The sequence below is a fragment of the Danaus plexippus genome, chromosome 2 (assembly GCF_018135715.1).
Source record: "Danaus plexippus chromosome 2, MEX_DaPlex, whole genome shotgun sequence".
In the NCBI taxonomy this organism is placed as follows: domain Eukaryota; kingdom Metazoa; phylum Arthropoda; class Insecta; order Lepidoptera; family Nymphalidae; genus Danaus; species Danaus plexippus.
This window is the reverse complement of record NC_083537.1, coordinates 5,580,491-5,605,606: the sequence shown is the minus strand read 5'-3', so window position 1 is coordinate 5,605,606 and position 25,116 is coordinate 5,580,491. Positions and strand designations below refer to the sequence as shown.

Sequence of the window (25,116 nt, the reverse complement as noted above, 5' to 3'; positions counted from 1 at the left end):
GAAGGCATATGTTGTGCGATATAGTTTTATTACAGTTTTAACTTAATGAAGCTATTTTACTCTGGTTTTATAAACCAGCATACCAGCTCATTTATAAATTACATCTTTACAAAGCTTTCTAATACTAACTTTTTAGAATAGATTTATTTCGTTTAGCTCCCTACTTACATTTTTGTTTTTATTTATTAAAAGTGGCAAACGAGCAGACGGCCTACCTGTCGGAAGTAAGCCACAGTCACCTATTGACTTCTGTAACATAAGCGATGTTGCGGATGCTTTGCAAACTTCTTTGTAGAAGAAGGAAAGGGCAAGAGAGGGTGGGAAAAGGGAAAGTGCAGCAAGTTTACTAAACAGGGATAAAAGACTATTTATATCTTCATTTTTTTCCAGACATTACTAATAGATTTTTTGTGTATTCGAGAATCATGCATGTTTCAGGAGTTTCTTTTTAAATAATTAATATATTTTACAATAAATTATTTTTTTTATAAAAAAAATATTTCTGGCAGAGGGGTTGTGGTTCTTTGCCTAATTTTCTGAGAAAACAAAATTTCCTATTTGACATCCAATACTTCAATTTGTCAAATATCTGTCTTTTGTGTCAAAAACAGTATCCATAGAAGGTGGTTCAAAATGGTACGTTGAAAATAAAATAATAAATCTGTGAAAATAAGTAACATCTTGTATGCTTATGTGGTTTTTAACATCCTGAAGTGTTTATGGCGTCTGTTTACAATAATTAAAACATTTATTTCCGTAAGATTGGATTGTAAACAAAATATGAGGACTTGTTTGAGGTTGTTTGTGATATTGCAATAGTTAAAAGATTATTTGAAAATGAAAGTTCTTTCTGTATTAAATATAACAAAACAGTAACATTCTAAGTAACAGTAAAATGTATCCGGTATTGTGTTGCTCAAATATTTGTTACGTTTCAGGGTAAGGTTAAGTGCTCTGAACTACGTACGAAGGATAAGAAGGAGCTCTTCAAACAGCTCGATGAGTTGAAAACAGAATTGACCAACCTTCGGGTTGCAAAAGTAACAGGAGGAGTTGCATCCAAATTATCGAAAATGTAAGTTTTATTTCAATATTTATTTATCCAAATATAAGAAATTATATTTTTTGTTAGAAAGATTGACTACAATTATATATTTAAATCATGCTTGGCTTCATAGCATTGTAAACTAATTAATAAAACTAAAACTATATAAACAAAAGTAATTCCCTTCATTGCTATATTAATATATTTTTTTTATTTTCAGACGTGTGGTAAGGAAAGCTATTGCACGTGTTTACATTGTTTACCACCAAACAATGAAAGTAAACTTGAGGAATCACTACAAGAACAAGAAGTACAAGCCCCTCGACTTAAGGCCTAAAAAGACCCGTGCTATGCGCAAGGCCCTCACCAAACATGAAGCCAAGATAAAAACTCAGAAGGAGATCAGAAAGAAGTCCTTGTTCCCTCCTAGAGTTTATGCTGTCAAAGCTTGAATAAACATTTAAATAAGGCTACACTTACTTTCATTGCTATTTAATTCCATTTAAGTCTCAGTTAAAATGTTGTGGCCTTATCTATGGTTTAGCTTAATAAGGCTTCCCATCACAAGCAGTTTCCATTTTACTGTATTTAGTTTGTTAAGCAATTATGTCAACTTTAAAGTCTGGCTATTGAGAGCAGCATACAGTCTAAATTGACAGCCATTTAGATTTATGTATTTAAAAATTAAATGAAGCAGAGTTACATTTGACTTCTATATGAGTTTTTTAGATATTATTCAGATGAATCAGATGTATAATATACTGACTACAACAATATTGATTATAAATAATAATGTGTTATTTTGCTTAATACATTCATTACTCATTTGAAATATTTCTATATCCCTTCCAGCATGGCAATGATATGTATATGTAGCCAGCTCCTAGTAGTTTTTCAAATTTACCTTTAAAGTTACCTTTATAAATGACAACAATCGGCATTATTAACCCTTAACCTTTTTTGTTATATAGCTGCAATGCTCTGGTATTAAATTAAAATGTTTTGTCCTACTGTTTCTGCTTAAAATTCAATATATCTTTATTATTAAACACAATTAAGAATAACATTTATATTTATGAATTTGAGTTAAAAACCATTTGTTAAATTTTTTAATCATTTTAAAAAAAGATCTGATACCATTATGCTGGACTGATATTAACCAAACATAGTTAAGGAAAATGATTATCAGATATAAAGCACCACATCAAAATTGGTCGACCTGTTTGAGAGCTACAATGCCATGGACACATATCAATATCAAACTTATATCACACTTCTTTTTGCGTCAGGGGTTATATAAAATACTAAATACATAGGTGGTGGCAACCATGCCAGCAGTTTCTTTTGGTGTGCAAAAATACATGTTTCAGAACTGTTTTATAATAAATATGTATGGATTGCAAGGCAGTCCGAACAGTAAATAACAATTTAACAATTTTTTGACATTAAAATAAATTAGGTGAGCCAGGAAGCCAGGTTTATATTTATTTATTCTTTTTCCAAAATTTCTGGTTCACCACGGCAAGTGCCTACATAATGCTCATTTTAAATTAAGTATGGAACGAAAAAACAAAAACATTAATATCTGTTCTTTTATATGAACAATTTTTTGATTAATGTTAAATAAGGAAAAAAACTTAAGACCTGTACCTAGATGTAACCAATATATTTTTTAAATGATTGTTACTTGGCATGGTTTCAATGAGGTTTGGTTTTTTAATATTTAAAAAAAGAAATATATGAAAATTCTTTATTATTCTTACAAAAATATCTCTCTGCAACTCTTGTAGTTATAAAAAATTAGAAGGAAGCAGATTTTCATCAGGGTCACCTGCAACAGCAAAAGTAATAACACCATATGTTATTTGATACTCAAACTGCTAATATTATTTAAAAAAAAGTCTACTCCCAGATTTCTTTATAAAATTAATTTAAAGAATTAAAATAGAGACTAAGGTAATTTGTAATACATCTCATATTATTCATAGTTTTAACTTGGGAATTTCTATTCAAAGACTTGCAATAAAATGTGTTATATAAAATAAGTGATGTCCTATTGAATAAAATAAATCATAATAGTTTTTACCTTACTTAAAGCTCCTCATGTCTGTTTTTTTTTCTGTCGGGAAAAGACCAAAATTCAGATGGTAATCCTTTGGCATCTCTTTCTCTTTTTGCAAATGCTGTGAATGATGACACGCAATTACCAATAAAATAATTAGCTTGTCCTAAAATCGCCAGATCTAGATGAGGATTGTTGGATTCTAACTTCACAATGAGCACATCAGAGTATTGAAGAGCATTTTGAAGTTCTTCTTTCATATGATTAGAATCGGAAGCAACAAATATGTACTTAATATCCTTATGCTTCTTGAGTACCCTTTTGATTTGTCTAAAAATTAATCATAACATATAAATAAGTAATTGAGGCAGGAGGTAATTGATTAATGGAGGACTGAAAAATTTACTTGATAATGTCATTTTTTGGTGGAAGACAGATTGAAGAAGTCAATTTCCCTTTTTCATTTTTGTATCCAACACACTGTGGGGCTGAGAATAATTTGGGGCTATCTTTGACATGCTGACATGCTTTCACCCAATCTTGACCATTTCTTAAATGTATCCCCAAAAATCCTGCACCACTCATATGTTTTTTAATAAAGGATCTTGATTTTTTTAATATATCATCACTCCAAATTAAGTATTTTTGTAAATGGACATTTTCCACTTGTACGGGAAAACTTGCTGGGGCGCCTGAATTAGGAATAAGGAACATGTTTACTAATATCTGTTATGAATAAAATATTACCCTAAGGAAATCTACCACATATCAAATGACAAGTAGATAAATTCATAATTATAAAAAATAAGACCTAAATGAAATATTGTTATTCTCAAAATCTATTAATGTGTAAAACAAAACTAACAATTTTGAAGTAGCAATGCCAAAACTGTATTTATGATTTTCATGATAGGTTTCATCAACACTAACCACTTAGTGTTTGTAAAATGTTAAATACCTATGGTGGAGTTAAACTATTCATCTATAACAAAAAAAAAAAGATTAAAATGTATAGATTCTCATAATATGAATATATATAGAAGTACTTAAATATAATTGTTCCAATCTTAATTGTACACACCAGTAAATGCAAGAACTGGCCAGTCTTTTGAATATTTCTTTTTCCATGATTCCATCATGTTTTTATTTTGAGCATCATAATTCAGTGGTCCATAGAACTCAGATTTAACAAAGTCTATATTGAATGTATCCCAAAACGGTCCAAATGGATTTCCAGATTTTGCATTGCAGCTTTCTTTGATTTCACCAATTCTCTGAGTATAACAAAACGATATCCTTTTTTCAGGTGGCCAAATACTCTGAGCTATATCATTCATAAATGTTTCCATTGTTATAACATCATGATACTGACGTAGATATTCAACATTAAAATATACATCAAATGGTACTTGTATAGATTTAACTTCTCCATATCTATATTCAACCCATGGTGGTAATACAAGTGTCCTATTAATGCCTTTACTAAATGCTAATGCGCCCAAAAAATGGTCAGCTTGATTTCCAAATCTGCCTAAAACGAAAAGATCAAGTGTTATTATAAAATTTTTGCAAAACGAAGTAGAAAACAAGTATAAACAAAATAAATAACATACCCATACAGGGACAATATACAACGAATCCTTCAGAATTATTACAGTAAGCCAACCAAAAACTTGCACTTATTATTAGAAATAACTTGATAATATTAGCCATTTTGTAATAGTTGTAAACATTATAATAAACTTACTATTCAACTTGACAGTTACATGCCGGTTTAAAGCAATACCTACCTACAATTCAAAAAACATATGTCAAATAACATTCTCAATAGTCTCGTTTCTGACAGCTAGTCAGTACCAACCTTAGAAGAAATCGGAAAGGAAAACGATTTTTAAAAAATAATTAGTTATTGGTCTCTAGACAAAACATAATATATTAAGTTGAAATTTAATTCCTTAAAATCTTAATAAATAATAAAAGATTTTGTTTGGTTTAAACAGAAATCTGTACAATAGAAAAGTGTTAATAATTCTTGAGTTTCTTCTTATAGCATACACACACAAATAACAAAGAAAAGTAGTTTTTATACATTGCAGTTTAACGAAATCTCAATATATGTCGCTTATATAAATATATATATCTCTTTAATTCAAATTATTCTGAACAAATAAGTGTTAACTTATTGAAGCCTTTTGTTAAAAAGGTTACCTAGTGCTAATGTTGAATAAAAAACTTTTTAAATGTACTTTGCCAATTTAATTGAACAATCACATATTTAACACGTAGCAAATCACAAGCGTTTTTAACCTATTAAAACAATAGTATCTGAAGATGACACAACTGAGAATTGCATCTCAATTGGGGTTATTATATTTTTTTACTCCAAACTTCCCTTATATATATTTATTACATATATTTTGTCATCATATAGAGAACGGTGGGTGTAATTTATGGTATGCGGTAGTTTGCAAGAAATTATGATTACTTCCGACAAGATGAATTCAAATTATTGTCAGTTTAAGTAAAAGCTCTTTTGGTTCTTAGAAATAGATTTATTAAATAGTGGGATAAAAGATGGAGGAAATTAAATTTAAACCAATAAATATATTAAATAATCTTTATTAATAGTACATGAGAAACTAACACATACTTGAGAAACATTTTACTCCGACAACGTCTTGGAGAGATGGTTATTACATAAGCGACAAGTGGACTTACGACTTTGCTTTTAAAAAAATCTTTTGGTAATTTAAGTTCAGGATAAGAGTTATAAGACTAAGGCATTCTATGTAAGTCATATTTTTCTAGTATATTATCTTATGTGTATAGTACCACCATCAGAGAATTATAATTTTATTTTTAACTACATGTATATTCACGTCTTACAAGCAATTATTATTTTGTATAGACGTATAATATATAACTTGAGGATGAATCTTTCTGGAAGACTGTTACACCTTCTGTTTTATTACTTAAATATAGAGCAATGGAGTATTTTTAGAGTTATCAAAGACAAGGTTAAAGTCATAGACAAGTACAAGTTTAGATTTTAAATATTAAGGCCCATTGAGAATTTATAAATCAATGAGAATTTGGTCCATACTTCTTTGCTTCATATTTATAACAATTAGCAAATTTTATTATTTTACTAATTTGATTATTTGAGAAACTTTTAACCCATCATACAGAAGGGAAATTAATAATTTAGGCGATCATTAGCGACGATTTTGCGGACGATAAAATAATGGTAGCAGAGTCTTATGTTTCTCAATTAGTTTAACGTAAACAAAAATAATAAGTCTAAAATAATATTGACATTTGTTCTGAAGGGTACTTGGTTATATACTATGTTGCCGGCATCTTAAATTATGATATTAAACCTGAAAAAAAGTCGGATGCATTTTGGACACTGCTTGATGGCAAGTTGTTTACCATATCTCTTTTCTTATTTTGTTTCTGGCTAACATCAATCAAAGAATCAATGGATTCAAAATATGATATATTCCAGAACTTAACATCATTGTCGTGAGAACATGATGCAATATATTGCCCATCATGGCTTATGTCTAGACATTCAACTGGTAAACTATGCTGACCCACCACACCTAACTGTCTCTGAGGGAACATGTGAGCAGCACGTAATGTCCCATCTTCTCCGGAGGATACAACAATATTCTGTGTGATTGGGATCATGCATTGTATAGAATGTTTCTGTCCAATATATTCATCACTATGATAACCAAATTCTTTCCAATTAAACAAGTAGAATTTTCCAATGGAAGAGCCAACTAATAACTTAGTATCAGTACGAAAAAGTCCCATACATGTTAATTCAGCGTCATATTGTTCAGATGTTGTGTAAATTTTGCTAAAATAAGACATTAATTTTTTATTCAAATAATCTCTTACAACTTTCTATCTACTATAAATAAGTCATTACCTTCCTTTCAAGTCTATTGTAGTAAGTACCCCATCACCGCCTGAACAAACTAAATACTTTTGTGCATCATTTGTTATCATATCGGAAACATGTTCTTCGCCTACTTTAATAGAGAATACGGCATCTTGCTTCCTCATATCCCATAATTTCACTGTGCCATTATCATCTCCTAAATTTAAATTTTATGAGAACTTTAATATCAATAGTCATAAAACTATTATACCAAAAAATAATTAAAATTGTTAAATAGTAAATAACGTTATATTAACTTCAATTATATCAAACTTTTATTACCTGAAACAATTTTGTTTTCATCCAATGTTCGTAATTTATAAACCGGTTCCTCATGAGCATTTTCAATACATTGTTTCAACTGGCCTGTTTCAACATCTGTAGCAATAATCGCTTTATCCTAAAAGTAACAAAACCTTACAGCACAAATGAAAAAAAGATAATGTTTGGAACAATTAAAATACAAAACTAATATTTACAAGTTGTAAAAGATATAATTGTGATAAATGTTTAAATTTTTTTTTGTCTTTTATAACTTAGCATAATTTTAGATTGGTTTTTGTAAAATCTAAAGTTATAATTGTTAGAACTAACTTTTATTTAATATTAACTTATAAAAGTATTGTATGTGCCTTTTAGTTTTTATAAGTTTTTGTTTTTTTTGGTGTGTTAGATAATTTGTCCACTTATCAGGGAAAGAAACCATTTAGGACTATTTTATGCCAATCCTCTGTGAGAGTGTTGGACTTCCCCTGTCAAGCCAGCCCACATTAGAGCTGTAGTTACTTGATCACAGCTTAAAGTAATATTATATATTTAGATTTAATTTATACTAACTTTTGCTGTACTAAATAAATTTACACCATCAGCATCAAATTCAATATCTCTGCAGGCTTTAATATGTAGTTCTAATGTTTGTAAAATTTTTGTTTCATCATTACTGTATTCATATAGTAAAACATCTCCAACTATATTTCCTAAAGCTATTATATTTTTAACAGGGTGTAATGATATATCTACAATGAAATCATCACATTTTATACTTGGAGGGTGATCTCTTTGCTTATTTTTTTCTTGTTTGATGGCTCTTATGACATCATCATCATCATCATCGTTTTCGGAACTATCGTTTTCTTCATCAGATTTATTTTGAACTTCTTCAATTGTTTCATTTTCATTTGCATCATCTGAATCTAAAAATATTAAAATATATTACACTAGAGTTCTTGTTTATAAAAACAAAAAAATAGTAATATTATTTTAAGTATTTCGTACACATTAAATATTATGCACATATTGTTTTATTTATAAACATCTATAAATTACCTCTTACCACTCATTTGTTCTGGCTCCATATCAGAATTGTCACTTATATCACTTATACTGTCATCTGAAGAATCTCTTTCGAAACCCCTAAAGTCTAGCGTCATTGTGCTTAATTAAATATTGTTTAATTCTCACTGATGATTAACCAAATACTTTATAAATTAAGAGGTTATGTCTAATGTTTAGTTATGATCCAGAATAAGGTGACAACTGTCATTTGACACAAACGAGACAGACAAAGAATAAAAAACAATTAACGGACAGAATGAACAAAACTCCTCCGTACTTCCTAATTACTGAAATAATTGGGTTCTAGCTATAAGAATTATACTTATGATTTGCTTAGTATTTGATTTATCACACTCAATATTTCATTAAGAATAAAATAAAAACAAAAGAATACAATCTTTGAAAATTAAGTTAAAAAAAACTTTTGAAGGAAAATATACTGTTAATTAGAAAAACCCCTCAAATTTCAGGAAATAATAGAAAAAAAAACTAGCAAATATAATTTTAATAAACATGTGTTATAAAATTTATAGATATGGCGAGGACTATATCTTTTATATATGTTTTTCAGTCTTTTAGTCTTGAGTTTAGGAAAAAATATTTTAAGTGTAGAAAAAATAACCATGTATCTCTCTCCAAAGAAGTGAGCTTGTTTAATATACAGAGAAGCGTGCGTACAAGTTTCATTATGAGTGAGGTTTGTATGTTACACTTTAATAGTGTTTGAATAAAAAAATATAAAATATTAAATTCATTAACACCTTTATATTACTATATAGTATATTTTAACACCTTTCGTTATATTTACATGTCTACGGGAAACACAAATTAAAGCACATTATTTACTATGGTAAATAATGTGCTTTATCTTAATCTATTATGATAGAAAATAATAAACATATATATTTTATTTTTCTATATTATTTTTAATAAGGATTTAGTACGAATATCAAGAATAAATTAAATATTAAGAGAACGGTAAATAGAGCAAACAAGAACAGCGAGACATTTTCAAATTGTTAGGGCTGCAATAAGAAACATGGTTTGTTCTTGGCTGAGCCATTGACGTAGTCACTTAAAATATTCCGTTCTTGCCAATCTCTTTTATTTTTCAACATACATTTTGAATATTTAAGTTTGTCTAATTTAAATTATTTAACATTGACTTGTTGATCATTAATTTTATTATGTAATACAAACAATATTTATATATTAGGAAAATTACTGGATTTATTGAAGTTATATAATACTAGCGCCATCTGTGGTATATGTTCGTAATTGTATGACTATTATGGGCAGAATTTAAAAATGTACGGTAGTAGAACGACCATCGCGGACAAATATGGTCTATTTATCCTTGTCGTATTATATTCGACATATTTCCAAGTATTTACGTCTTCTAAGATTGTAATATTTGGCACCCGTGCTTACGACTTACGAGTCTAGTGGAGTTGTTGGGCTTAGTATAGTTGTTTCAGTGTGCAATTTAATTTCACTGTATGAACATTATACTTAAAGCAATAATGAAAATAGGAAATTTTCTACTTATATGAAATATTAATTTGAAAAAGGTTAATAACATATTTATAAATTGTGCCACTTGAACTTTTGCGTCTAAAAACTTAACAGTTTGTGGAAGCCTTTGCTAATGCTCCTATTTACAACATTATTGAAAAAACAAAATAAAGGTAATATTTTTACTATATTATTGTTATGAGCTTCAATAATATTCTGTTATCGTATAAAATATTAAATGTTGTATTAGAATATAATCTTTTTATCTTATTAAGTAATAGATATCTTTAAAAATTGTTACTGCAACATTTTGAAGTTTTAGCCTCTTCTCCTTGATAATTAAATGTAATTATAATTCATGGTTCTATGGAATTAATTGACTTTTGCAATACTTGCTTACATAAAGATCATTTTAGTAAAATGAACTAATAGGTATCTGTATAATTGTAAAATTTATTATAATAAATTGCTGTTATTCGCCAAATTAATGGTAAAACGAAAAATATTTGGTAAATGTTTATTTCTTACGCAGAAAAAACTAGCATACATCATCACTAGCAGTAGCAATAGTAAAAATTAGATGTAAGACATTTACTGATATATATCTTTTAGAAAATAGTAAAAGTGGCACTAAATGGTTTATTTTAGTGATAAATCTAAAAGTGTTTATTAAGTAATTAAGCATTAGCAATCAAGGACCTATTATGGACTTTATATTATTCTTAAATAAAAATAAAAATTAATATTTGTTGCTTTCATCTATTAATTTTTGTTTGTTGATATTTTGTCCTTGAGTACGTTGTTGTTTCTTCCTTGTGTCTTTTGGAATAGCTTATGACAAAGGAGTTCCATATTTCGTGGCTTAACACATTTATAAAGTATCAATAGATAATTTTATTTAGGATTATACTTACATGTAAGTGTTATATAAAACAATGTCTGGTATGTAATCATATTTTTGGCGGACTATGTGCAAACTGCTCAGACTACCAAAGCCATGTCTCTTTAATCAGCCAATCAGTTAGGGAACTAAGCTATGGTGGTATTTATGATAGTTTTTGGCTTATATTATTGGACACCTACAGGCCTTGAATGCACACAATATTCTTTTTCATCTGAAAATGTCTGGTTGTCTGTCAGTATTTATTGTTCCATCCAATTGCTTGTATGCATGAAGGATGTAATCAGTTCGCTAATTTTACTGTTATTTTGCAATACTACTTTTACATAGAACCTTTCCTCAACATGGGGATTCCGAATAAAAGCCTTCTGTATTGCATTTTGTAGGAGCTGTCTAGGTTGATTGTAATTTCAAATAGGTTACAAAAATTGCAGAGTAGCCCTGAATGATCTCTAGAAAGAATACATTTATGATCAAAATAATGCCATATGTTTTATATGTCAGAAATTCTAAAAAAAAAAAAATCTAAGCTCTAGGAGAAGTCTTGAATGCCTTGTTTGTCAATTTTAAGAGCCCAATTACATCTCAATTGTAAAGACCTTATTCTTGCCTTAGACGGATATCAAACTGAAAAGCGAATGCTTAATATACTCCAAATATTTTTCCTATCTCATCCAACAGCCGGAGGGATACGAAGGTAGATTTAAGATATTAAAAAAAAATAACGCTAATAAATTTATAATGATCTTAATAAAATGTAACAAAATTTGCATAGAATAGAAATTCATCAAACAAATTCATCAAATATAAATTTATTTTGCCGTGAAACATAACAAGTAGTGAAGTACAATGAGCGTCGTAACAATCGACGTCCGCAGCGTCTATACTCTACAGCGTTGATAGTATTTACTGCGGTTGAGGCTCACGTGTACCGGCCACGTGATTATATTGACCTACTGTTACTGGATTGGATCAAAGACAGCTCACGTTTTCCTGTATATTTTTTTTTTCATTAACTGAGATACGACTATCAACATTTAATTATTTATTAATGCTAATAAAGTTATATAATATTACAATGTGTGTATGTGTGTTGTGTTTTGTGTAATATTCGTTATATTTTAAATTTGGTAATATTGTGAGTTTACTTCAAGTTATTATATTTTGATATTTTTATTAATTTTATACATATAAAACTTTAAAGAGTTTTATCGTACGTAGCACGATCGTAACAATTCTATAAGATGATATATAGCCGGCGGTCACCCGTGGGCTGACGGCACGTTTTCTATTATTTCTGAGATCCTGACGTCGTATCCAGATACTATTCAAAGCTATTTGCGGATATATCTGTAATAATAAAGGATTTGGTTAAATAACGATTTGATTACATATAAATTTCTTGATAATAATTCACATTAAAATTAATTGACATCAATGACATACATATGCTTTTTGTTATCTCAATAACAACGAAAATTTTGAACCAAGAAATCATTTCTATACTTACTGTGAAGATTTTTGATTAATTATAATTTTCCTTTCATTAAATTATACATAATATTACTTATCTTATAGAAATCTTGCTGATATGCTTTATATTCAGTGTTTACACTACTTTGTGTGCCATCTTGTTTATTTTTTATGAAACTAGCTTTGGCGGTTAATGAAACATTAACACGAACGTCGTTTCGTAAAACGAATCATGAATGAGAATTCTTACAAACTTTGTAAAATGCAAATACTTTCTTATTGTTTATAAAGCTTCTATAATTTTGTTGGTAACCGCCTTTTAATACTCTGAATTTGTATTATTCCAGTTAAAATATGGAGTGGGTTCATCGTAGTCCACAGATCCATAGTACTTTCAGCAATCTCGGATTTACAAACGGAGATGGATATCACATAAATGAAAATTACAATGGTATGTATGAAGAATTGTTTTTTTTAAGTCTATGACAAGTATTTTTTGTCTTTTATGTCTATGACAAGTATCTTATTATTTTTGTAGCCGTTTTGGAATCTATTCTGCAGAATATTTTAACGGAAGACAAACAACTTCGTTCATATCGCAGAAGCATAAATTTCGGTCAAAACATTAAGAAGGATCTTATCCCACTCTTAATAAACACCAAAGATGATAAGACCATAGTTTTGGTGATAAAAATATTGGTTAATCTAACGATTCCAGTAGAATGTCTGCTGTCTTTAGATTCAGTTGGCAGAACGGATGTAGGCAGACATACTATTTTTGAAATTAATAATTTGCTTACTTCCACCAAGGCAGCAATTACAGACCATAGGGTAACGAAAGTTGTAATCGATTTCTTAAAGAAGAACGCCGAAATAGACCAGAGTTCAAAGCTCAGTAGTGACGAATGCACTAATATCAGCAACGGTCTGCTCTTACTACGCAACATTCTACACATACCAGAGGAGATCAATAACCCATCTTACAATCCTCGTACCGTTCAAAATCAGATACTATGGAATTTGTTCAGCCAAAGTATCGACAAGGTCCTTATAAAATTGATGAACATCACGGACGCGGTAAGTTATCTATCACAAATTCAAATTGCGCGCTTTACTGAGTGAGTGAGTAATTTTTTTTTTTCAATATAAACACAGTTTAAAAATGTGTTTGACAAATGAAGGTGTGTGTTTTGTATTTATTTATATTTTCAGATCAACTGGGGTGTGACGATGGTGCAGATAATTGCTCTGTTGTACAAAGACCAGCACGTGACTACTCTGCAGAAACTGCTTAACCTCTGGTTAGAGGCTTCCCTCTCTGAGAGTTCCGAAGACAATGAAAGTAATACTTCACCACCTAATAGAGGTAACGAAACGAAACGTGCTTTACACGCAGTAGGCTTTTTAATTTTTAACATTATTTAATTATTCTTTTTTCAATTGTCCAGGTAGTGATGATTCATCGCCAATGCTGACGTCCGATCCTACATCCGATTCATCAGACGCGGGCGCCAGCGGCAAAAGCAATGGAGAACAAAATTCGGTCAATAACAGCTGGGATAGTTCGTCAAGAAATAACAGTGATAACGGAAAACCGTCGTTTGATTCGCAAAAAGAAAATGAACTAGCCAACGATTCATCTGAATCCAACGAAAATAATATGTATATAGGCAATTCTAAAGACAACCTAGAAGAGTCTAGCAGCAACGTAAGTTATGTTCAAAATATATTTGAAATTATAATATCATATTACATTGATGGTAAATGTATTTCTCACAGGATAACAATCACATCTCAAATGATCACTCAAACTCGCATAATATGAAAAATAACGAGAAGAAAACTATTATATCAGAACCATCTGATTGCGGTTATGGAACTCAGATAGAAAACCGCGAATCGATATCCACATCCAGCAATGAAGATGAACTGCCTACCACAAAACCAGTACATCAAAAGCCTCATAACACCAAACAGAGGACCAACAACAAAGTTCGCGCTGGCGTAACGCTTCAGGACAGGAAGAGAAAGAAGATCGTCAAACGAGGAAAAGCCAATATGTAGGCTGAAAATAATATGAATTTTTATTCCAAGTCATCACAAATATAAATCTATAATAGAGAATATATTTTTTCAGAATTAACGTCCAAGGTCTACTACACAATACGCCAACAGACGATGACATATCAAATGTTTTAAAGGAATTTACAGTGGACTTCCTTCTAAAGGGCTATAACTCGTTAGTTAGGACTCTTCATACCCAGATCCTCACTAATGTGCAACTGGAGATAGATACTTCCCATTTCTTTTGGCTCGTCACTTATTTCCTTAAATTCGCTACTCAAATCGAATTGGACTTAGAGCATGTATGTTCGGTACTGTCATATGAAATAATTCTCTATTTAACTGCTGAAGGAGTCAACTTATGCGAGCAATTCGAGTTGGCCATCAAGTTGGACGGAAGTGACTTAAAGCCGAGTATAAGGAGGTTACATTTGGTGAGTCCAAACATCTGACCGTTTATATAGCTGTTTTATATTAAATAAAAATATAATATTTTTATTTATGTTTAATAAAATTAATCTTGGTAGGTGGTGACAGCGATTAGGGAATTTGTTCAGGCCATTGAAGTTTACAAGAAGTCTGCACATCTCAGTAGCAACGATCAGGAGAAGCTTCTGAAGCTTCAGATGAAGATGGCGCAGACAGAGGAACTGCGATCACTGTTAGTGCTGCTCCTGAGACACTATCATCCGAAGTATCATTCAAAACAATATCTTCAGGTACATTATCATTAATATCACACAAAGTTAATAATATAATAATAACATTATGATTAGCTTTTTAATCTTCTTTAGAACATATACTGTATATATGGCTTGAAATATTTTTTTATTACTTTCTCAATAACTTTTTGGTTTCAAAGGGCCAGCTGATAAAAATATATATTTTTTTTGTCATCATTTTATACAAAAATAGATTTTCGTGATAGGATACCGAAATATATTTCTGATAAGGTTTTACCTTTATGTTATGTTGTTCTACAACTTTTTTACATTTGATTAATTGTAGATGAATAAAGGATGACAATAAAATGCTACTCCACGTAAATGAATGTACGAATTTAAATAAGGTCTATGTAACCACAAACACAAGTTAAAGAAGAGTTATTTTAAAATTTATATAATGTCTCCACTTTAATGATTACTAATATATTATATTATTTTTAGGATTTAATAGTGACAAATCACATATTGTTGATGTTCCTGGACAGTGTCATGAAGTTACCTCAGTATGAAGGACCCAACACTATGGTGGATCATATAAAGCAGTGGGTATTTTTATATACATTAATATGTAATAACATAGTCTAATAGTCGTGAATCGGTCATTATAGTGAGGTTAGTTAAAAGATGTACTTCTTACGTAAAAAAGTATTGAACAAAATCTCTATATATAAGTACATTTAGTATTATATGTTATGTATTATGGGAAGGTGTGACTATATATATAAAGGAGTAATTTATCATAAGATTGATCTTAGGTTACATTTGGTGAAGCCTTATATATGTCTGTATGGTGTGTGCAGGTTCGCATCACCAGAGATAATGCATCAATACGGTCTCCTGTTAGAGGACTATGAAGGTAACGGTGGATTCGTGAATGACTGTATCTTCACTCTGATGCATCATGTTGGAGGAGAGCTGGGCAGTCTCATATCACTGTTCCAGCCGAAGATTTTGAAGACATTCACATCCATATGGAAATCTGAATTCGAAATATGTGACGTATGTATTACTATAATTTTTTTTAGTTTCATATAGCTATAGGTTATGTGATTTTTTTTTATATTTTCTGATTTGGGTTATATAATCATACATCTAATTTAATTTGTTTCACTTAATTAGTTTTTTTTAAACGTTCCTAATAAAGTAATAGTTCCACTATTATGTTATTTTGTGGTCAATAAATATGAATTGAAATTTTACTTATTACATCTCGGTGTTTCCTAGGATTGGTCTGATCTGATTGAATACGTTATAAATACGTTTATCAAAAAACCGTATAAGTTACAAAACTATTCAAACATACAACTGGAAATGGAGATTTTCGACGACGACATGAAGCCTAAAGAAAACCTTATTGATCCTGAACCTGCGCCGGAGATAATATCCGTCATGAAGAAAGTAAATGAAAATGAAAACATTACTGATGGGTAGGTTAAATGTTTTATTATAATTAAATAGTTAGATAAAGTCATTTAAATATATATGATACATTATAAACGAGCCAGGACATGGTAGATTTAAACGATTGCAACGCGACCCTAAAGAGGTCGCACATTCGAATCCTGCTTGTATCGATTAAATTTCATTTTTAATTCTCTATTTGAATTTCAATTCAATAACTAGAAGAGCATTGATTTAATGTTAAAAACTTATTTATATAAACATACATTATATTTTAATAGCTGGAACGAAGAGGAGATATCTTCATTGAATTGGAACTACATGCAATGTAACACAGCGGTGGACGTGGTGGAAGAAATCCTGAGGATGTTGAAGGAGGACGGCATCGTCAAGACGAGGGAGTCCATCATAAAGGAGCTCTACAGGCAACTGATCATCAACAAGGAGGAATTCGAGGGATTGTCTAAAGTAGACAGCGATAAGAATTCAAAGGCCATACGAGATAAGAGGGAGAATGAAATCGGTAAATTGTGTGAACAATTGAGGCAGGACGGGAAGTCGCTGTTCCTGGATTGGGTCCAGGCTGTTCTGTTGGAGACGTGTTTCGCCAAAATACACGTTAATAAGATCGAGGTGGACCGCGTGCGTCAGAGCAGCTACACCACGCAGGACGCTCACAGGCACGTGTTCGACACCATGCTGAAGAGGAACACCGACATGCCGGTCATCTCGCCCGTGTCGTATCACTCGCTGTGTGAGTCTCATATCAATAAATTACTTTCAATGTCCTTTCTTTACAATAATTTCCATGCAGAACATTGTTTCGTGTCCAAACTTAAGTGTTTCTTTGAAATATTTGTTTCTTCTGCTTAGTATCTGTGGATATTAATGTTAATTTTGTTGATAAAGCTCATACTCATACATTTATTGTACTTGTATTAACTTCACATATTTTTCAGTGTTAAATCAATCCGTTCCCCTGGTTCCGTGGAACAATGAACAAGCGGCCGTCTGTAAGGACTTGAAGTTCCTGCAACTCGCACATAAGCTGGGTTTCCATATGCCAGTGGACACGGGGAAAGTTTTAATAAGAATACCAAACTTTTGGACCCCTGATTTCCTTTACGAAGTGGCTGAGAAAATATCACCTATCAATAAATGTGAGTACAAAGTGGCCATTGTATATATTAAAATGTTAAATTACATTTTACAACAACCGTGACCACGTCACATATTCACCACTTTTGAACGTTATCACGGTTAGTAAAGTAGTCAAAACGTCGGCAAAATGTAAAAAAGTAGTAATGTATACGAAAAACAGTTTAATTTTTTATCTGTGGTCACCAAAATCTTATTTATTTATTATCTGTACAATAATATCAGGATTATCCACAAACTGAACGTATATGTTTTCATCGTCATACCATATAGGAAGCGTTTTCCATTTTTCCTTCACTAACCTACATGAATACTCTAATATGGCAAGATTTATTAATGAAAAACTTAAAGCGTGTGTAGCGTTACCATGGTAACTGAGACTAATCATATTGATAATTATTATATATATTATTCCAGCCAAGCTGAGGTTTTCTCTCAGCGATATAAACGCCTGTGGTGGTGGGGGCGGGTGTCAGGCGCGCGGCGTCCTCTCCGAGCCGCCTCCTGGGACACACGACTACTTCCAAATACACAAACAGAAACACGTCGCTACCATCGTTAACTTCACGCCCATGTAACTATATATATACAATATTAACTAGAACCACGTCTGTATATACACATGTATGTATATACGATGTACATTTATATCAATGTATAAATTCGGGTTGGTAACGAAAAGATGTAGGCGTAGATTATAAGAATTTGAGAGACATTTTATTGAATTGTTTTTTTAAATCTTCGTCTTCTGTAATTCGTATGGCCTTTTTTTTATGAAAAAAAAAACAAGTTTGTTAACTCGGCTAGTGTTTGTTAACTTTACAGATGACGTCAGAAATTTTGAGTAGGATGGTCAATTAAACATGAAATACATTATTTTGTATATATGTATTTAAAAACGAATAATACTCTGCAAAATATATTTATTTGTAAGTATTTATTAGAAAAGCACATTAAAAATGTACGAACTCATTAATGAATAGTAATAGTTGTATTTACTGTAGAATAAAATATTATAATACCGTTTTAGAAACCTCTGCTAGTGATAATAACGTAAAAATTGGTAGTAATGAAATACGGAATACAGCTAATGTCAAGTTTTGTACACAATGTATATAAATACATACGAGGAGATTATTATTTACGTAGAAAATATAACGTATTAAGTTGATATCAGCATGTTTTGATGTAAGGAATATCAGCGTGACCGTTTTCTCGTAAACTGTACCCGTAATATGTGTGGGCATGTTATTCGTGTGTATCATGAATCGTCTTACCAACTATGACTGTACTCACGTGTTCTCCGTACTTAGGCCCGGACCATCTTTTTCAACTACAGACGAGGACTATAAACCCAACTGGTTGGAAATGGTCCAAAAGTCACAGGAATACAAAATAACTTTGGATTTAGGAAAGTAAGTACACGATCGAGTGATTCATATTAGAGTCGATGTTTATTTTATGTTGGAACAAAACACGAGGTAAACTACGCCCTGTTCTGTCCTGCACTTCATATATGCTTTACGAAAACGCGCTACTTGACACTTAGATATGGCTTTTCAATGTTTCGTGCTATTTTTTTTTTTGATATCTCAGATGCGGTTTTCAAAATAAATAAATTAAATTTAGCAAGGTAAATTTTATACGCGCAAGCGACGCTTAAAAGTATGTTTGTTAAATTATAACGCAATAGAATTATTAACGTTGTAAATGTAAAAACAGCATTACTCACACTAACGTGCGTTTGACACACACATCAATATATACCTGCGGATAGATTCACTGTTATTACCGGGAACAGAATATTTTTTGTGGGTATAATTATCCCTAATATAATATTTTTGTCAATTGTATTTTATTGATGAATTACAACTAGTAAAGTATACAAATATAAAAATAAAAAAAATTCTAGTTGTATTGAATTGAACTGCAAAGTGTTAAATAGGTGCTGTAATGTATTATATATTATAGCGTTGTAATGCTTGCTAACAAATGTCTTAGATTTTAATTTTTATATTAATATAAATATAATGAATGATACTTTTCCTACAGATCGATATTAACTGAGGAGGTAGTTGTATCCAAGTCGTCGGTGGAGGCGCCCCCTGTGGCAGTGCTACCGCCGGCCTTAGTGCTACCGTCCGCCATCAACATGAAGCAGGACGGCAGCGGATACGTCAATAACGACTCGGAGTACAATAGGTATAATCTGTTTAGTACTCAGACCACTGCAACACCCTGTATATAGGTTCCCATCAACAGGCTGTTTAAAACTTTGAAGTATTACGATAATTAATCCGGTTTGATTTTATATTACTAAGAAATGTTCTGGAAAGACAATATAACGTAAAATAAAGCTAACAGCTGAACGTAGACCAGTTGAATCTGTTGTTGAACAATGCAGCTGATTATATCTGTTATGACATTTTAACATTGCTGTCTTTGGAGCAGAAATATTATTTTTTATTTAAATGATAAGAGTGTTTTTAAATGGCTCTTATAAACAATTAATATTTTTCGCATATCAAAGACTATTATCCATCATTTTATTAATAACAAGAATTTTATTACTATTATAAAATTATAGAGATGTTGAAATCTAAGATTTTCGCGAGTTTTATTCATTTAAATGAAACTAGTATTATTCGGATAAACTAGTTTCATTTAAATTTTATAGAGATGTTATTTGATTGATGGAATAAAGCGTACATAATATATTGTAACCTAGAAAAGGTTATCTACATATACCACTTAAAGCTGATCGAATGCGAACTGTTTGATTATTATAAGTTAGTACATATGTAACGTTTCACGTTTCTCATATAATAAATGAAGGTTAAATTATTATAGTTTTGTGAATGAAGCACTGCTAACGCTCCGTACGTAGTGTGAGGAAGCCAACTTAGACTAAGCAGATATATATATATCTATAAGCATAGTCCTTGTTACGACGGGACAGATGTACTTCGACAGAGTAATAAAAAAAAATATTGTACATATGTAGCGATGACTAAAAAGGACGGTTTCTGTCAACAGTGTGTGCGAAACGGCGTCAGTGGCTTCAGACCTGACCCGCATGTACGTGTCTGATGAGGACGACAAGCCCGAGCCGCTGAGACACGTGAAGCCCCGCGACCTCGCCCCCGACGACGCCTCCGCCGAGAAGAGACCCAGAGTACAGTTCACAGAACACTTCTAACTTTAATATAATATTAATTAGATTATTTATAAGTGTCCGATCAGATAACTACCAGTATCACAAGTTAGCAGCGTCACACTACACACGAAGCGTTTTCAGTTTTACCTAAATGTAACTTGTATATCATGGGAATGAATTTTGAAGTGAAACTTCTTATGCGCCTTCCAACGAGGTTGCGTTAACCGTTTAACTCTCCCGAGGGGGAGTATAAAAAGAGAAAGAGAGAGGAAATGCTTGGCCCCTGAACGCTTGCGGGAAATCAATTGTGACTTGTAAGTAATATTAATAGAGTTTGTCTTAAGAACATAAAAAAATCCTTAAAAATAAATTTCTACCCCTTCCTATTTTCATACCAACATGACGAAGTTTCACTTCTTCCGCGCGGAGAGAATCCACGCACAGTTATTATTACTTTTTTTAATTATAATCTTAAAAAACGTTTTTATTTGACCATGCAAACTTTTGGTAAGGACACAGAACTATATTGTCATTAATTTGCGTTAACCATTATTACTGATGATTTATTGTTTTTGTTTCTGTATATATTTTATGTTATCAAGTTTAATTGAAAAATTATTTTTAATTTCATAAATATTTCGTAGCCCAAATATGTATGTACAAACTTGCAAGCTGTTAGGTGTTAAGATAATTTACATATATTCTGTTTTGTTTTTACTTGATCAATTAATAAAATTATTATTTAACCATCGAGTTCGCATTAATAGTCTCACAGACAAAAAACAATCATTTTTATAGAAGCTCTTCACCCCGATCTTTTTAATATTATTTAATGACTACTGTGTTTTAAATGGTCTGTCTTGTATTCTACGGTTGACATTAAACATCATAAGTACCTTTGATTTCAGATTTTTTTATGAAATCTCGAGAGAATAGAATAGTAATGGAAGCACCTTTTTAGTGGTCCCTCATAGCATTAATGTTATATTATACTGTGATAGGATAATAGAGTTTGAATTTATTAATAAGACTATGATTTAGCATTAAATATTTTTTTTTATCTGTATTGTTTGCAAATTATTTATTCACGTTCACATTTCCGTCCGTTCATTTTTAATATGAGTAATAATTAATAGCACCTTCATGTTGTCTTGGTCTGTATTATAGTTTTTTTTACTTTTGTTTTCAGTTTGTACTGAACCTATGTTTTTTTGAATTATTGCGATTATTAAACAATACCTTTTTAATATTTCCGCCTTTAGCGCAACGGCTCGTTGCATACACTATTATAAATTACCAAAAGTTTTATAAAAATTTGGACTCCAAAAGAAATGTACCTTATGTTGTACACAACAAGTTATTTAAACATCATTTTGATACTAAGCTACTACACTACTACTATGATCATTCTAATTAATTAAATATTTACATACATATATTGTCTTAATTTGCTCTTATTTTTTTTTAATTATTATTAAGTGAATGATGCATTTTGTTAACTATCCACTACCCTGGGCTGAATATAGTTTATATAACACCTTCCTGACGGAATCAAAAGATGCTTAGTCCAAGTTATCACCGTCACGCTAGAGACGGAGTATTTATATTACTTGAGAAATGGTACAAGCTTCATACATAGCGTGATATAAATTTGGACTAGGCACACAGGAGCTGATTATTTATATATATATATTTTAATCCATTTTTAATATTACGATTTTTTTAGGTAAGTTAATTTTTTTTAATGATCAGTTAATTAAAACTATATTCTCATAGTCCTCCATTGAGTGTAAGATTAAACGAAAAAATTAAATAATACATATTGAATTATAAATGATTTCAAACAATTTTAAAATTGAGTTAAGCATGTTTTTGGCTTAATAAGTCTTTCGGTTTATGTTTGTGTACCATGATTTATAGAATTATGTATTATGTCAGATTTTAGGACAAATGTTATGATATAATCTGGTAATGTTTATGGTTTTAAGTGATAAGGATCGGTAAATTAATATTTCTGCAATTTTAGATTTTAGTCATGAATATTATGTTTAGTAATTGTTGTGTATTATGTTAGAAAGGAATATACATAGTTTTTTTTTTTTGACAAAAGTGTTTTGTAATGTTTTGAGGCTTGTAGTTTTTTTTTTATTCATTTTGCTAACTTGCTTTTATAGTTTATGCTTTATAGATTTTAGTCAAGAAGAGGTTTTTAAAGTAGGATATGTTTGGATATATTCTTAGTTATAAAATGAGCAAATAATAACGAGACATTTTTTAACATTTTGTTACACTATGTTGCTTTTTATGATGTTGATTATTTTTCGTATTAGGCTTTTCGAATTTGTGAATTTTAAAAATAAAAGCAGACAAATAAACAAGTAGTTTTTTTTTAATAAAATTTATATATCTCACCTAGATAACAAATAAATGTGGATTTCATTACACATGTAACAACAACAGAATACAACAACAAAGAAAAAACTTATCACACTCAAGAAAAATGACTATTTACAGTTATGTAATAGCTACCGTTCAAAACTATATAGAATTGCATCGTCGTGTGTTACGTAAAATAAATAGAACGTAATATTACAGTGCAGTCGTTAATGTGAGGTTCTATCAAGTTCATCTCGGAGGCAAGAAAATCACCCTTCACACTTTGATTCTAATCAAAAATTACTTTCACATGGCTCAGGTACGCGTTCTGCATCATGAAAACTTTGTATTTTAATATTAAGTGGGAATTTTTTATGGCTTCTCAATTTTTTTGATTTCAATGATTTCGGTGATTCATTCTGTTAAGGTAATTCTGTATAGCCAAGTCGTAGTTCTTGGATTCGAAAGTATTTTGGTCATGATCGTTCAGGGGTTCATGATACTCTTGTGACGGTTGGCCGTAAAAGTCGCCGTGGGATGCTTCAGCATTGAAATTATTCCCATTGCCAGAGTTGTGCTCATAGACATTGTTTATTGTATCGCCATAATTGGGAACGTCTTGTTGGTTCTCTTGAACCTGATAAGAGTTCTCGTTATTTTGGTTGTGAAACTGGCCGTTGTGTCCAACATCAAGAGCCTCGTGGCCGTGGGCGACTTGGGGACCATGTTGGTCATAAGGAACTCTTATTATTTGCGGCACGGGCACTGGATAAGGTTTGTTTACGTGAACTGGATACGGAACCTTTTCGTAGACTTTGACAGGATAAGGTACGGGGACTTTAACAGCTACTGTCTTGGTAATCTTGATAACTTTCACAGGTGTTTCAGGTATTTCCACGTGTTCTCCTAAATTCTGCAGTTCAGTTTCGTAGCCTTCTATGGGTATTACGTGGCCCCCGTGATGCGATGCAATGCATAATGTAGTGCAGCACAATAATATCAATGATTTCTAAAAAATTGAAATACATAATTAAAATTTCACTTTTAACTTGTATGTTTTTAAATTAAATAAAGTTTTTCGGAGTACCTAAATCAGAGTTCAAAGTAAGTTTACGACGAGATTGCTATTGAGATTTGACATTATTGGCTGGAAGGCATTCTTATAATATTATACCCCTTGCATCGTCGTATAAAATTGAAAATATTTGAAATATAAAGATACTTTTCACTTATGCAGTTACTAGTGTTCGTTATTCTATGCGCTAATAGGTATCAATAATGCCAAGATGTATCTATAGCCAAAATTATCTATGACCTATTTCTAGTAGAACTTATATTTTTATTATTGACATTTTTAAGAGTTATGTAAAAATTACGTCACAAGACCTTCCGGTTTAAGCAACTCGACATCTAAATGGACAACACGGTGACAGTGACAAGAAATAGATGAACAAAAAATTTATAGGTACTAACCGATATTTCCATTGTGGTGTAAGTGAACGTAAGTCGGAGGTAAAACACAAACTATCTCGTAACAGGTGTTCGCTGTTGCTTTATATAGCACCTTCTCTAAGGCTGGTCGAGCTGGGCTGCGAATTGCGATTACTTTCTTCGACGCTAGACTTAGTTAAAGCTTAAACGCGGGACATTCACTATTGTAGTGTATTGAATAACTGGATGGAAACGTTTATTAGATCTGCGGAAGGCAGTCTATATATCTTGAAACATTTTAATAACTTCCTGATATTATTTAATAGTTGTAAGTTGCAATTTATATTCTTAATAGAATCTGCATGATAGTATTACCAGTTTTTTGTCGTATAAATTTTACTTTACGGACATTTATCGAAGACTAAAGAAAAAATATATACATATACAATAAGTTATCGTTTTAAAAACTATATTAACGTACATTTAACAAAATTACAAATTCCATGTTTAGAATTGTCGTA

At 30.9% G+C, this 25,116-nt stretch overlaps 5 protein-coding genes and 1 long non-coding RNA gene across 8 annotated transcripts; 2 read left to right on the top strand and 4 right to left on the bottom strand.

Annotated features, from left to right (window-relative positions):
* Window positions 1–512: 512 nt before the first annotated feature.
* LOC116779477 (large ribosomal subunit protein uL29) lies at window positions 513–1,518 on the top strand. Its single transcript, XM_032673775.2, has 3 exons — window positions 513–636; window positions 939–1,075; window positions 1,266–1,518. The coding sequence occupies exons 1-3, from the start codon at window positions 634–636 to the stop codon at window positions 1,495–1,497; spliced, it is 372 nt and encodes a 123-aa protein (XP_032529666.1). The 5' UTR covers window positions 513–633; the 3' UTR covers window positions 1,498–1,518.
* A 1,263-nt stretch (window positions 1,519–2,781) lies between these two features.
* On the bottom strand, window positions 2,782–4,915 carry LOC116779474 (GDP-fucose protein O-fucosyltransferase 1). Of its 2 annotated transcripts, none has more exons than XM_061523325.1 (5): window positions 4,721–4,915; window positions 4,189–4,638; window positions 3,514–3,799; window positions 3,137–3,437; window positions 2,782–2,876 (listed from the first exon to the last, which is right to left on the bottom strand). In XM_061523325.1, exons 1-4 carry the CDS (start codon window positions 4,818–4,820, stop codon window positions 3,137–3,139), a joined length of 1,137 nt encoding a protein of 378 aa, XP_061379309.1. In that variant the 5' UTR covers window positions 4,821–4,915; the 3' UTR covers window positions 2,782–2,876. The 2 variants fall into 2 exon arrangements, with proteins under 2 accessions (XP_061379309.1, XP_032529663.1); XM_032673772.2 differs by having other exon boundaries at window positions 3,132–3,437; window positions 4,721–4,914.
* A 795-nt stretch (window positions 4,916–5,710) lies between these two features.
* On the bottom strand, window positions 5,711–8,611 carry LOC116779829 (WD repeat-containing protein 55 homolog). Its single transcript, XM_032674320.2, has 5 exons — window positions 8,393–8,611; window positions 7,897–8,252; window positions 7,342–7,459; window positions 7,048–7,216; window positions 5,711–6,975 (listed from the first exon to the last, which is right to left on the bottom strand). The coding sequence occupies exons 1-5, from the start codon at window positions 8,487–8,489 to the stop codon at window positions 6,474–6,476; spliced, it is 1,242 nt and encodes a 413-aa protein (XP_032530211.2). The 5' UTR covers window positions 8,490–8,611; the 3' UTR covers window positions 5,711–6,473.
* Window positions 8,612–9,767: 1,156 nt separating this feature from the next.
* LOC116765334 (protein timeless) lies at window positions 9,768–21,854 on the top strand. Of its 2 annotated transcripts, XM_032654785.2 has the most exons (17): window positions 9,769–10,082; window positions 12,631–12,734; window positions 12,822–13,360; window positions 13,496–13,649; window positions 13,732–13,991; window positions 14,063–14,343; window positions 14,421–14,781; window positions 14,875–15,066; window positions 15,514–15,614; window positions 15,873–16,071; window positions 16,297–16,499; window positions 16,755–17,227; window positions 17,433–17,633; window positions 18,049–18,205; window positions 18,945–19,046; window positions 19,684–19,833; window positions 20,668–21,854. In XM_032654785.2, the coding sequence occupies exons 2-17, from the start codon at window positions 12,638–12,640 to the stop codon at window positions 20,828–20,830; spliced, it is 3,633 nt and encodes a 1,210-aa protein (XP_032510676.1). In that variant the 5' UTR covers window positions 9,769–10,082; window positions 12,631–12,637; the 3' UTR covers window positions 20,831–21,854. The 2 variants fall into 2 exon arrangements, with proteins under 2 accessions (XP_032510677.1, XP_032510676.1); XM_032654786.2 differs by lacking the exon at window positions 18,945–19,046 and having other exon boundaries at window positions 9,768–10,082.
* On the bottom strand, window positions 11,607–12,582 carry LOC133319039 (uncharacterized). The gene is made up of 2 exons (XR_009752732.1): window positions 12,321–12,582; window positions 11,607–12,160 (listed from the first exon to the last, which is right to left on the bottom strand). It is a non-coding gene; the product is annotated as an uncharacterized LOC133319039 (long non-coding RNA).
* Window positions 21,855–23,010: 1,156 nt separating the features above from the next.
* Window positions 23,011–24,892, bottom strand: LOC116765335 (uncharacterized). The gene is made up of 2 exons (XM_032654787.2): window positions 24,638–24,892; window positions 23,011–24,173 (listed from the first exon to the last, which is right to left on the bottom strand). Exons 1-2 carry the CDS (start codon window positions 24,647–24,649, stop codon window positions 23,562–23,564), a joined length of 624 nt encoding a protein of 207 aa, XP_032510678.2. The 5' UTR covers window positions 24,650–24,892; the 3' UTR covers window positions 23,011–23,561.
* Window positions 24,893–25,116: the final 224 nt, after the last annotated feature.